General features: G+C 37.1%; 1 protein-coding gene and 1 long non-coding RNA gene across 10 annotated transcripts in view; one reads left to right on the forward strand and one right to left on the reverse strand.

The window, feature by feature from the left end:
* Positions 1 to 563: 563 nt before the first annotated feature.
* Positions 564 to 13797, reverse strand: part of acacb (acetyl-CoA carboxylase beta) — a 54955-nt gene continuing 41721 nt past the window's right edge. For all 9 annotated transcript variants that reach the window (XM_049470244.1, XM_049470247.1, XM_049470246.1 and 6 more), the window contains 14 exons: positions 13581 to 13678; positions 12988 to 13108; positions 12791 to 12901; positions 12546 to 12689; positions 10995 to 11115; positions 10668 to 10764; positions 10089 to 10185; positions 9558 to 9693; positions 8267 to 8444; positions 7120 to 7232; positions 6740 to 6894; positions 5842 to 6012; positions 5473 to 5609; positions 564 to 4946 (listed from right to left, as the gene is read on the reverse strand). In XM_049470244.1, coding sequence (XP_049326201.1) covers positions 4796 to 4946; positions 5473 to 5609; positions 5842 to 6012; positions 6740 to 6894; positions 7120 to 7232; positions 8267 to 8444; positions 9558 to 9693; positions 10089 to 10185; positions 10668 to 10764; positions 10995 to 11115; positions 12546 to 12689; positions 12791 to 12901; positions 12988 to 13108; positions 13581 to 13678 — 1830 coding nt within the window. In that variant the 3' untranslated portion in view covers positions 564 to 4795. The remainder of the gene's footprint in view (positions 4947 to 5472; positions 5610 to 5841; positions 6013 to 6739; positions 6895 to 7119; positions 7233 to 8266; positions 8445 to 9557; positions 9694 to 10088; positions 10186 to 10667; positions 10765 to 10994; positions 11116 to 12545; positions 12690 to 12790; positions 12902 to 12987; positions 13109 to 13580; positions 13679 to 13797) is intronic.
* Positions 11448 to 12159, forward strand: LOC111190104 (uncharacterized). Its single transcript, XR_007428809.1, has 2 exons — positions 11448 to 11531; positions 11974 to 12159. It is a non-coding gene; the product is annotated as an uncharacterized LOC111190104 (long non-coding RNA).

Genomic DNA, 13797 nt, shown 5'->3' on the forward strand with positions numbered 1-13797 from the left:
TGATTAAAACCCTGACAACAGTCAACCATCAGACGTTCATCGCTATCTTGGCAGCAGCTCAAACCCAACTTTACCATCAACAAAAAACAGAATAGTAAATAAAATAACATTGCTGTTCCCGTAAATGAGCTGCTGGAGCTCCTTCACAGCGTCAACCAGCAGCTCAGTTTCCTCTGCTGAGAAGCGTTTGTTGGACACGTCCAGGTAGCTGCACCGTTACAATAGCAATCCACCAAAGTCAGAGCTCACCTGACTCTTAAGAGGAATGAGGAGCAAGAGACACTCTGATTGGGTTATTTCACGTTACGCCCAAACCATATCCATAATTAATTAAGAGAATTAGTACATGCCATTTGTGCGTTTCGATATGCTTTTAAGGGGTACTTTTCCTGTCGTTATGATAGCAAAGACACACTGACACTCCCTAAATCAAGCTGCATGGTTGATGGTTCGCTTATAGGGACCAATTAAAATGTAAAATATATAATAGTCGATAGTGAAGTTATCACTTTTATACCATAAACACAGTAAAAACACAACACCCAATAATCAGAAGAAGCATGTAGTTAAAAATACATTTATTCAAGTAAAACATATAAGATGAACACAGCTGTTTGGTACGAGTCCACGTGCACTTTTCTTTTACATGTTTTGTCGTGCGCTGTGGGCGTGTCTATGACATTTTAATGCAAATGAAGCAAAATAACAGTCCAATTAAAATAAATTTAATGTATTCTAATCTAACTATTGTTGTAATCAGCCTTTCCTCAGTGTATGATGCATCAACCCAGTCTTTACTGATTGGCTAGATGCAACACAGTCGCTGTGCTAATTTACATAAAGTTAAACACTCCACTGAAATGTATTGGATGTGTGGAAGTGAAACTGCAGGTGGACACGTACCGCTTTAAACATCTTCAGAATTTACAGTAAAATCAGTCAGGCACTTCCTGGAGAGACACGAGTTAAAATATGGCGTAAATTTACACTGTATTTAAACTGGAAAACGGATTTAAACACTACTGACTGTCTGTAGCACCAACACTATTCTCAAACTCACTAAACAACAGATGGAGCTGATTTTCTAACACTAAATTAATATTATTAATCTATTATTAATCTCCTTATTAATCAGTTATTGCAATGCCTGCCATCTCTGGTCAGTGTAAACTCTAATCTCAACAGAACAGCGCAGATCTGACCACAGGCCAGTCTGATCCGAGAACATACATCTGTGCTAAAACACCAAACCTGAGAGTTATATATATATTTATATATACAAACACAACACATATAATCCCACAGCAGATCCTCTAAAGGTCCAGTGGCTCTGGTTAGTTTATAATACTGATATTTAATCAAACACAATCGGAATATTTCATTAATTCCTCTTCCTTTCTTTGACAGATCTGATACACAAACATCAGCACAGTTTCCCTGAAACCACCCGGGTGAATGGCACATGTGATAAATGTTACTTCAGCATCTTATTAGAACAAAAAATAATAAAGTTATTGGCAAGTGGTGAATTGAAATGAGTAGACACAGGTTTTACTATGCAAGCTCCGCCCACAAATAATCTCTTTCTGTAGCAACTGGAAATTTAGTTAAAATTTGGTTAAAATCCTGTTTAAATGTCAAAAATTTGTCTAACCTGACTGTTCTTAAAACAGCCACCAAGTCATGTCATTTGCGTTTTTAATTTCCATTTAAAAGTAGAAACTTAATGTTATTCTGCAATCTACAAAACATATACTTATTTATTATTTTATTTTATTTCTTCTGACAAAAACTGTGAGATTTAAACTGAGAACATTTAAAAACTGTAAAAAGTATATTGTCCTAAATCTTTTAATACTCCTAAGCATATATTATTACTGCACTTTTATAAGATACTGTAATTTTTTTTAATGCTGAGCTGGAAATGGAAGCACAGGACTGGACAATAATTAATTAGCATCATACAGTATAACTAATCAAAGTTTTGGCCATTTAAAAAAAAATACTGAATTTATACACAATCATATTAAAAAGATTAGAAATTATTTAATTCTTTTCTCTATTAATTTCTAACCAAGCAGCAGCAGCTACGAAAAAATGCATTTGTCGGCGGAGCTATGATAGAGCAAGCTTATTATTGGCTAGTTTCTTTCGTTCCCTGTTAGATAAACATCGGACCAAGTTATTTCTTTACACAAAAACATACTATCAAAACTAGATTGTTTTTAGTCTATAGCTCAATTTAGTCTATAACTATAGTCTATAACTCAATGCAGTCTATCACTTGATACAGTCTATAACTTAATTCAGTCTATACCTCTTTTCAGTCTATATATTATTACATTCTATAGCTCAATTAAATTTTTAGCTTAATTTAGTCTATACCTCTATATAGTCTACACCCCAATACAGTCTATAGCTAAATTTGATCTATACCTCAGTACAGTATATACCAAAATTCAGTCTATAGTTTTGTTCAGTCTATACCTCAGTTCAAGTTTATAGATCAATTCGGTCTATAGCTCAATTTAGTCTATAGCTCAGTACAGTACAATCATGTGTCTGCAAACTGGAAGCTCTATTAAATCTACTGGGCATGTTGGAGTCCGGTCCTCTGGACAGGCAGCAGTTAAGACCCTTTAACACTGAATTAAAACCTTTAAATAATTTTGTTCTTATCGATCGATAACGTAATTATAGCGTAATTTTACTGCGTTGAATAAAACTAAGATTGTGATAAAAAAGTTTGGCAGTATCATCCATCCCTATGGAAATATTAAAATATTAAAATAAGGCACATTTATCACTTTGAATGTTTTTTGTTCCACCAAAAATGCACTGAATTTAGACACTTATTGATCATATTGAACAGAATTAGGAATTTTTGAGTCTGCAGAACTGGAGTCAGACTCTCCTGATCTTCTCTGATATTCAGACTGAATTAATAGTGAATGAAATATGAGGCTCAGACGCGAAAAACAGGCAAAACCTACAGCAAAGTGGATGTACATTTTTGTGCGCTGATTTGTTTATAAGGCGAAACTAAAACAAAAAAAAGGAAATTGGTGCTCAGTGGTGCACAGTGGTTTAGAACACAGGTTCCCAACTCAGTACCAATGATGAGAACTACTGGTGTAGAACCAAAAATCAAAATAAAAAAAATCCCAAACACCACTTTAATGAACAAACAGTACAATGCCCAACATTATCAACACCAAACTGATAGAAATGTATTTAAAGTGACTCTCTTTTAGGTCCCGTTCACACCTGGTATTACCAAACGTCCTGTGGGATCTGATCACTCTATCCCTCATTTTGGAGTGTAACCTTTTCCCTTAGAACAGAGTTACAGGAGAAAAGAGTGAAATAATCTTATTAATAAAAGAATATGAACAACTTTTCAAGCACCCCATACAGAGACAGTATGTAGCAATAAAGCAGTGGAGCGCTATCTAAAGTTCAGCAACCTAACTGCTGCTGCTGCTTAACTAGTTAATTTAGGGGCGTATTTTATTCTATGTCTTCAGAAAGGGAGCAGAAATTAATTATTATGGTCTATATGTAAATTCCTCAGTGATGAGGAGCTGAAATAAGCTTTTATTAACTTTTATTTAATTTAATTTTTCAGTTCCATCTTAAATGCTGCAGTTTCTGCTGTCTTTTGCAACATTTAAGATGGAATGAGAAAGTAAGCTAGGTAGCTAAATACTGAAGTGAACTATTAGCGATTGTTTTTATGCTTGTTATGAAAAGAAAATGTTCATAAAACATTGAAACTACACATTAAACTATGGTTTAATGTGTAGCTAGTGGTTACCATAACTAGAAAAATACTCAAATTTGTGGGTTTCTTTGGTCTCTTGAGTCCCATCTTTGAGTGCTGCTGCTTAACTAGTTAATTTAAGGGTGTATTTTATTGTATGTCTTCAGAAACGGGACAGGTGGTGCAGCAATTGATTATTATTGTCTATATGTTAACTCCTCTGTGATGGGGAGCTGAAATAAGCATTTATTAGTTTTTATTATATGTTTTTGTTACACTTTAAATGCTGCAGCTTCTGCTGCAACATTTAGGTGGAATGCGAAGGTTAGCTAGGTAGCTAAATACTGAAGTGAATTACTAGCTTTTTCTTATGCTTGATAGAAAGAAAATGGCCATAAAACTAGTTGATATCTAGATTGAAACTAGATATTAAACTATGGTAATCTAGCTAGTGGTTATCATAATTTTTATAAGGGAAAATACTCAAATTTGAGGGTTTCTTTTGTCACTTAAGCTTTATCTTTGAGTATGTCTCTAAAAAATCTGAGATCAGAGATATCTGATATAGCATATGACTACATTATTATTATTATTACTATAGTGTGAACACCAAAGCACCTCGATTTATCCCTTACAGTGACGCCCCACCCACATTATTCATGTCACTGTCCGCTTGGGGTTAGCTGAGCACGAGACAATAACAAGAATGTGAATAAATTTGATACTTGTGGGTGGAGCACAAGCTAAAGTAGCTATTTATCTGGATACGGGTTTTGGCTAATTACTTGTGATCAGATCATGCAGGACGCAGGTTAATTCCAGGTGTGAACAAAACCTCTGTGTGCGTGATTTCACTCCCTCACCCTCTCTGATCCTGAGAAACGTCCTCCTCCTGTATTTACGCTCCTATAACGCTCTTACTGACCGTAACACAGACAGACAGGTAGCTGATGACTCCTCCACTGCTGCTGCTCATTATGATCATGTTTATTACTGTGTGTGGTGTTCAGTCTGTACCCTGCTCGTTCAGAACTAGCTGCTACTGCTGCTGCTGCTGCTGGTGGTGGTGTTGTTATCCATGGTGGCCAACAGGTGGGACACTTTGGCTCTCTGGGACGGGGTGATGTTCTGGGCCATGTGCATGATGCAGTCCAGAGCCACCTCCGGATTGGCTTCCACCAGGCTGAAATCACAACATGCAGAAGTTATACATTATGATATAAACAGCCTCATCAAAATAATCAAAAATAGGTCACCACTATGATTTAACTAAGCAAATAGATACAGTAAGAGACTCTGATTGGATAATTAATGCAAAGGTGAGCATGTTTCATCTGGCTTAAAGTTATTTAACCTCAACTGATGCAGAAAGAAACCTGAATCCTGTGTTCGTGGAAAAGTGTTCATCTGTTTCAGAAGGGTCAAATTGTTGGCACGCATCAAAAATGCAGATATTGCTGAAACTACTAAGAACATATTATAATTAAAAAGTGTAAGGACAGTGGAGAAACATCGTCTTTAGGGAACCAATGTGGCCGGAAAAAAATCTTAATAGAATCAAATGGTAGAAAAACAATACTAGGGATTTGTAACTGAGGGGTATCATGTTTAATAGTGAAAGTAAGAGCTTTCCCATATGCACAATGCAGCAAAGGGAACTAAAGGATTGGAACCAAACAGCTGTGTAGTTTTAAGTCAAGAAGGTTTACCTGCGGATGTGTTTGAGAGTGTAGTCTCTCTTCAGGTATTTGATGTTCTCCCGGATGGCTGAGCGAATGCCGTCCTGCGGGGACAGGTGTTTCTCCAGCCACTCCACCACAGCTTTATTATTATCCCACAGGTAAGCCTGGAGGATAGAAACCATTACAACACCTTTAATCCAGAACCTAAATATGTTTTTTTTTGTTTAATGTAATCTAAAACTACATTCATTAAACTATCTATATATTGGAAAATAATTTTATAGCATTTAATAAAGTTCTAATAGCGTAACTGAAGTCAGTTTGTGTGGTAAAATTTTCCCTCATGGAGAATCCTGCTAAACGTGAGCGAGTGAGTGAGTGGTGTAAGTGACTCACTTTGACGGTCCCCTCTGTCTCGATGAACCAGCGGCGGAGCATGGACTGGATGTGGCCGTTATTCAGGTCTCTGTTGGCCTCAATGATCTCACTCTTCACCACCTCCTCCAGCAGGAGGCGCCGCAGACGCCAGTAGAAGAACATCCGAGCGTTCTTCCAGTCCAGGATGTCCTGCAGAAGGAGAATGCACATAATTAATACACATCATAAAATGTTCTATAGTCTAGATAAACAATATAATTCAGGGTTTAAGAAACCAAAACTAAACAAATTAAAACATTTGGATGAAGGCTAAATACTAAAAACAAATATCTAACACAGTTTTTCAATTACATTAATAAAAAGCATTTTTATCATTTTCACTCATTTAAAGTGCCATTTCTGCCTTTTTCCAGAAATGTTATGGTATTTTAATGGAGTAATGAAGTTTTAATTAAAACACTAATTTTAATAAAAACAATTAAAAGACATAAATATAAATAAAAACCTGGTTTTATACTAGATTACATACTGGCCTATTTAATTTAATAGGCTACAAAAAGGGTAATATTAAAGTCAGCAAAAACTATTAAAGTTACATCCGTATATTGAGATTGGAGACACCTCTTCTCTCTCATTCCAAGGTTTTTCTTTCTTTTTAAGATGGTTAACAATGTAGATTTAATATTGAAGACTATATTAAAGCTCTACAGAATTATTCTATAAACAAATCCAGTTAAACAAACCAGAATCTGTTTTATACTTTAGATTCTTCTAAGTGGCCAAATGAGAAAGACCAAATGAACGTACCACCTTTAAATATGACTCAGCTCCTGATTACACATTAGACTGTGTGGTATCTGATTGCTGTGGTCAGATTGGTGTTGGTGTTTATGATGAAGATCAGGAGTGTATTTACCGTGATCACACCCTTCTCCTGCATTCTCCCCGGCGTGTCGTGAAGTTCCACGAACTGCACGGCTACCTGGTGGTAGATGGGCAGGAGGAACTCCTCTCTGGCTCTGAGCTGAGCCTCCAGCCCACTGCGCTCCTTCACCGACAGCTCTGCAGAACCTGACCACACACACACACAGATTACATATTTCAGATTTTTATTTGATCCAGTTTTGAAAACCTTGTATCATTTTCGTTACGTATCTCCACAAAATCTTAATAAAATAAATATAGGATTGTGGTTGTAAGGAAACAAAATGTAAAAAAGGGGTATGAATACTTGTGCAAGCCACTGTATATTATAGTATATATTATAGTGGAGTATAATAAGAGGTGAGCACTCACTGAGCTGTTCAGTCAGTCTAGAATAGTCAGGGTCAATCCTCCTCATCGTCTTCAGCAGATCCTTCTTCCTGAACTTTATCTCCACTGTTCCCTCAGCCTCCAACACTCCACCCCTATTCACACAGAGAGAGAGAGATAATAAAAAGGAAATACAGTGATGGAGAGAAGAGAAACAGCATATATATACACACACATATATATATATATATATATATATATATAATCTTATCAGGTTCATGTAAAAAAAAATGGAAAATACATTTCATCTTCAGTTTAGCAGTTTTATGATGCAAGAAATTGAATAAAATCTTTGTACATTCACACAGATGTAAATACGTGTCTATTTTAGCAATGGTATATATAGTATATATTTAATTGCTGTGAGGAAATATATATACAGCTCAAAAAAATTTGAGAGCACTTCAGTTTCTGAATCAGTTTCTCTGATTTTACTATGTAGAGGTTTATGTTTGAGTAAAATGAACATTGTTGTTTTATTCTATAAACTACAGACAACATTTCTCACAAATTCTAAATAAAAATATTCTCATTTAGAGCATTTATTTACAGAAAATGAGAAATGACTGAAATAACAAAAAAGATGCAGAGCTTTCAGACCTCAAATAATGCAAAGAAAACAAGTTCATATTCATAAAGTTTTAAGAGTTCAGAAATAATCAATATTTGGTGGAATAACCCTGGTTTTTAATCACAGTTTTTTATGCATCTTGGCATCATGTTCTCCTCCACCAGTCTTACACACTGCTTTTGGATAACTTTATGCTGCTTTACTCCTGGTGCAAAAATTCAAGCAGTTCAGTTTGGTGGTTTGATATATATATATATATTTATATTGTACATGCTTACAGTGTGAAAGAAGCTGCTTTGATTTCATATAGTGACAAAGAACAAAGGCAGTTTTAAGTTGTTTTTTTCTTCTCCGGTAGGTGAGATGTATATTATAATCACCCATAATATTAAAGCCAGTGTTAAAGGCAGATAAAGCAGCAGTGATAGAAACTGCTGCAGCTCTTTTTTACGCTTTAAATCCTGTTAAAGCGTTTGTATGAAGGAGGACAATGAGGCAGACGATGGGAGAGATAAGATCAGTAAAGCAGCTTTAGCTGAAGCTCTGAGCAGAACCCACCTGCTCTCTCGGTCAGCGTACAGCTCCATGTACTCCGGGTTAATGGTGGGGTCGATCACTACCCATGATCCTCCTCTCAGCTCAGCGTGGGGGGGGATATAGACCAGTACGGGCTGGTGGAACTCCCTCAGAGCGTCCACGATGTACGCTCCGAACTTTAGCACCTGGTCATACATGTCTGAAACACACAATATAAAATGCAATGTAAACTGCATTATATAATTATTATATAATGTAATGTACTCTGCACATGATGGCCTTGTTCTGCAATATATTAAAGATATTAATTAGCTGTGTAAAAACGAGATTCAATTTTAAATAATATTTGAATACAAAGAATATTATGTTATATATAATTTTACAAGCTGATTAATAAAACATGCAGAACTATGAGGCTTATTTATAGGATTATATATAATTAATGGCTGTTGGAGATGTACAGTAATCAATACGGGTGTAATGCTGTGTGTATCTATACTGAACAGTCACGGTTCAGGGGTCACGGATACAGTTCAGTGCATGCTGTTCCACTGACAGTACATGGTATACATTATTTATAGGTGTACATGAAGTTTAAACGTAACGTGGAACCAAAGTTATTTAATAACCACAAATTCCACCTGAAAACCTGCTGAAGCTCTTCCAAATAAGGTCAAACCTACGAAAAGAAGAACATTGAGGAGATGCGTCTGCACCTCCTAAACTAACAAATGGTTGGTGATACAAGAAATATGTCTGTATAAAGATCAGAGAAAGAGCTGAGAGTGGAAATACAGTCATGTATGTGAACAAAAAAAACTTTAAATATTATGTTCAAACTAAAGATTGAATTGGAGCTAAATAGATTACATATGAATTCATTACAAAAAAGTGAGTACAGGTGAGTCTTGTCATGAAAAGGTTTGGGTACCCCTACCTTAGGGCCCTTTTAGACCTAATTGTCGGACAACAGACCTTAAATTTGCTGTTTTTTCATTATTTTAAAATATTCTACATTGTTGTAAGTAATATAATCATACAAACTATGAGGAAAAACATATAGAATTATTTAATAAACAAAGAAAATATTTTTGCTCATCTCTGCATTTTTTTGTCAGTTTTATGAGGTAGAGTCTCCTGGAATTCAGGCTTTCAGTTAACAGCTGTGCTGAACTCATCAAGAGTTAATTACTTAAATTTCTTGTCTCTTAAAGTGTTTGAGAGCATCAGTTGTAAAATTAAATAGCTCTATATGAGTAGTGATGTAATAAAGTGAATAATGTGAGATTCAGTAAGAGAGGGTGTGCTTCACCTTTCATTCCTCCGGAGAATCCTCTCCAGTTAGCGAAGACCATCAGGGGCAGTCTCTCTCTTTCAAAGTCTTTAATAGCCTGAGCTGTTTTATACGCCGAGTCCGGAAACCACACCTGCCCTGCCTGCTGTACGATCTGACAGACAGACAGACAGACAGACAGACACACAGACACACAGACAGTTAGGTGAACAGGCAGGTAATATTATTAGGTTATTATCAAATTATTACTGCAATTATGTTCAATTTAATCAGTTTTGATATTTTATCGGTTTTCAGATAAGAAGGGTTCTTGATATTATTATGAATAAGAGTAGTAGAGACAGAGTATGGATATTAGTGTTATTAGAACGTCATTCTGATCTTCCGTAAAGGACTAACATGGTTTTTATGTTGGCCCCGTATATTGATGTTGATGCTGGGTTAATCACTGATCAGTCTAGACTGAGTGAACTGGTCCAAAGCTCTGATCAGACAGTGGCAGTGCAGAGCAGACAGTGGAGGTGTGAGTTTCAGATCATCAGTGCTCACCTTCGCCTCTGAGTCCAGGTTAGCCGGGTCGGCTGGGACGGTGACCTCCACAGTTCGTGTTTCCACAGCGATGACCCCGAGAGGAATCCCGCCAAGCCTGTAACAGCATCACACAGAACAGCATCACACAGAACTCCATGTTCCCTCACAGGAACTCCAGCCTTCAACTAATCCCAAAAAAACATGGTGGGGGTAATGGGAGTTGGTGGGGTACAACTGCCTCCTTTAATAGCCCCATAATTAAAGAAGCATCACTAAAGTGCCCTCTAGAATGCCCAAAAAGACAAAGTGCACTTTTGGCTGCCCAACTTGGTGGGGAAAAAGTAATAAAAAGCTCGCTAAGACGCCTCTTCTTATCAATAAATTCAGAAAATGTTAATAATAATAAAAATAATAACAATAAAACACTATTCTTAGTATAATGTATTATACTTAATAAAGCATCATTATAAAAACATATTTTTTCACCTCTTCCTTTCAAGTGTCTGCTCACAGGTGTGTGTTTTGGTAAAATGCTGAGGATTGTGCAGAACGTCACTGCAATGTGTGATACTTCATTCATTCATTAATTAATCTCACCTTGCCCTGCCCACCACCACCGTCTGCGCCCAGGTGGACATCACCTCCATGAAGGTGCCGTGATCAAAGAATCCACTCTGCCACGCCCCCTTCACACCTACACACACACACAAATCACTTACTCTAACAAAGGCAGGATAAATTCTTTTTATATACCTTTAATTTCTAAGAATTTCTAATTTCTTAATATACGTAATATTTTGTGTAAAATACCAGTCAAAAAATTGGACTGATTCAAATTAGCTTAAACGTTAGTCATTTGTTAGAGAATCAGATTAAATAAGACAAATTCAGATTCAGAATGAGAGTTTATAGTGGGGCTCTTACTGGGGTGCGGTCGTCCACAGAGCATCCAGCGAGGGTCGTATGGAGCTTTAGTGGGGACAAACTCGATCTCTCTGTCCACGGGGTCAGTCGGGGGCATCACTGGAACTGGACTGTGCTTATTCTGCATACAGATTATCAACACAAATCAACACAGGATATCATCAAACTTCACAATACAAAAGCATATATTAAACCCCTAAAATATCAAAGTACTTTTAAATACAAAACTACACCCTTCAAATTATTTAAAAACAATACTACAGGCTACCACCAGGTGGTGCTAATAAACAGTAATAATAAGGCACTGAGGATTTGAGTTAGGTAAAGCAACCCAGACTAATTACTGGCTAACTATTTTGTTTGCACATATACTGTCCCAGTATTTTGGCATTAAATAAATGATGTCACATATGAATACAAATTAAGCAATACACTTTTAATTATTATAAATGATGAGACTGTGGTAGTGTGAGGACAAGTGGTCAGGAGGTTACCGGAGAGAGGTGAGGCAGAGACGCAAAAACAGTCTGGAACCAGGTAAGAATCCCTTTTGAAGTGTTTATTGTGACAAATTAAGCACCCGAACCCAAAAACAAAAATGAAAACAAAACGAAATTTACAATATATATACAAACTATTTACACGCTACACTGGTAGGAGTTAAAGGTGGATTGACAGCTACCACCATAAATGCTAATACTCAGCACAATAAACTCCCGTCGGCATACCAGCCACGCTCAACCAGCCTCCCAATAGTGTACCCGCCTGCCTTTAAATACCTTTAGCCCATCCCGGGCTAAACCAACAAGTAATTAACTTGAGGGCAGGTGGGTAAGACAACTATACATGATTATATATGTACAATATTAACATATTTACAAACAGAATGACATGCATGTAAACATTTGGACGTCCAGGTAAGTATTGATGATAATCTTACAATGTTAATGTATTATTTTCTCTGTTCTCTTTTTCACAGGTACCCCCAGGCTCCCCTGCCCCAGGACACCCCTTGGTCTCTACCCAGACCTTAAGGACCCGGGTGGCTCGCGCGCCGCCATTTCCACAGGATCCAGGTAAGTACTGTGTCTGTGTAAAAATGTCTTTGCAGATAAAATGACTCTGGAGTTGGTGGTGATGTATTCAGGGCCCTGACATCATCACAGAGACCATTTCTAATGTTTTATGAAAAGTTGACTACTACCTTTACTGATGTTAATAGGTTCTCCTGTCTAAGTAAAATTTAATAGATAATATCAAGGTCAGCTAAAAATGAGGTTATATCTATATATTGTCCATATACTCGTCTATTGGCAGCAAATAGTGTGAGAGAATTACTGTATATGACAGAAAGTGCTAGTGTGACTTCATGTAGTGTAAACCAGGCAACCCACATAAAACAACAGTTTTAAAAATTCTATATTGAAAACTATGATAAAACATATTTTTTGAAGACCTATTTTCTTTTACAAATTATAAATACTATTTATAATTAAAATTAAAAATTGTATCTGTGTATTCCTTCCTCCTGAGAAACTATCCCAGTCTGACCTTTGGCATGTAGGACAGCCACTGCAGGATGGTGAAGACCCCCTCGAAGTCGTCAGGTACGGTGGTGTGAGTGACTCCATTGTTGTGCATGATCTGAACTCCACCCAGCTGATTATTGGAGGTGTAGACCTCCCGACCCAGCACCTGCAGAACAGCAGAGAGGAATTAAAACCAGAATATTTCATTAGTAAAAGCAATAATCAGAGCTTGAGTTCATATCGTAACGCTGAAACTGAAGTAAAGACCTTGTTTAGAGCTCCGGCTCCAGTCAGGATAATGTGGGAGTTCTCCACCTGTATCACTCTCTGTCCCAAACGCACCAGATACGCCCCGATACCTATAGCCCGACACGTCACCTGTAGACACAAACACCACACTCTCAACGATAACTCAACAATAACTCAATAATAACTCAGCAATAACTCAGCAGAGCATCTCTCACCATGCTGATAGTGATGATCTCCTCGTACGCCTGTGATGATTCTCCTGCTATCATACCCGAGCCCCTCAGGTTCTCCACCCCAAGACCCTCATCCTTCCCAATGATGTCAGTGATGATGTACCTGCAGAAGAGAAAGAGGGGAAATTGTGATGTGAAGGCAACAGTTTAAAAAGAGATTTTGTGATCTCCTCACAGGTACAGGTGTAGATTACGCTACATCTACACTGTAAAAACCCATATTTTTCCCACTGTAAGGTGCACTTAAAATCCTTTAATTTTTCAAAAAATCATCAGTGCTCTTTCTTCTATAACCTGGAGCTCCTTATGTATGAATTCTAGCAGTCAGGTATTAAGGAGCAGTAAAGACACTCCACTGAAGTACAGAGTTATAAGGGTGAGTTTTCAGTAAAGTTTCTCCAGCACTAAGGCTGAAGCAGCAGCATTAGCATTAGCCGCTAACGTTCAGAAGAGAGTATACAGAAAACAGACGTTCATTGACAGTGCGGTAAAAGTTCCTTGAGGAACTTTCAGGGATGGCCAGTATCAGGTAGAAACCAGTGTAATAAACTAATTTAAAAATGAAGAGGACAAACCTGGACTCCCCCTCCTCCTCCACATGGCGGCAGTGTACAGAGTTAGTAGAGGAGATGCGTGTGTAGTCCTGAGGAGTCAGGTACAGGTACTTAATACCCTGTGGAGGGAAAACCAATACACAGAGTGAGACCACAGAGAAACCAGTTCTTCACCAGTACAGCATACTTTATCTTATAAATACAGATATATATATATATATAGTCATACAGTCTCAAA

Source organism: Astyanax mexicanus, chromosome 22, assembly GCF_023375975.1.
Source record: "Astyanax mexicanus isolate ESR-SI-001 chromosome 22, AstMex3_surface, whole genome shotgun sequence".
In the NCBI taxonomy this organism is placed as follows: domain Eukaryota; kingdom Metazoa; phylum Chordata; class Actinopteri; order Characiformes; family Acestrorhamphidae; genus Astyanax; species Astyanax mexicanus.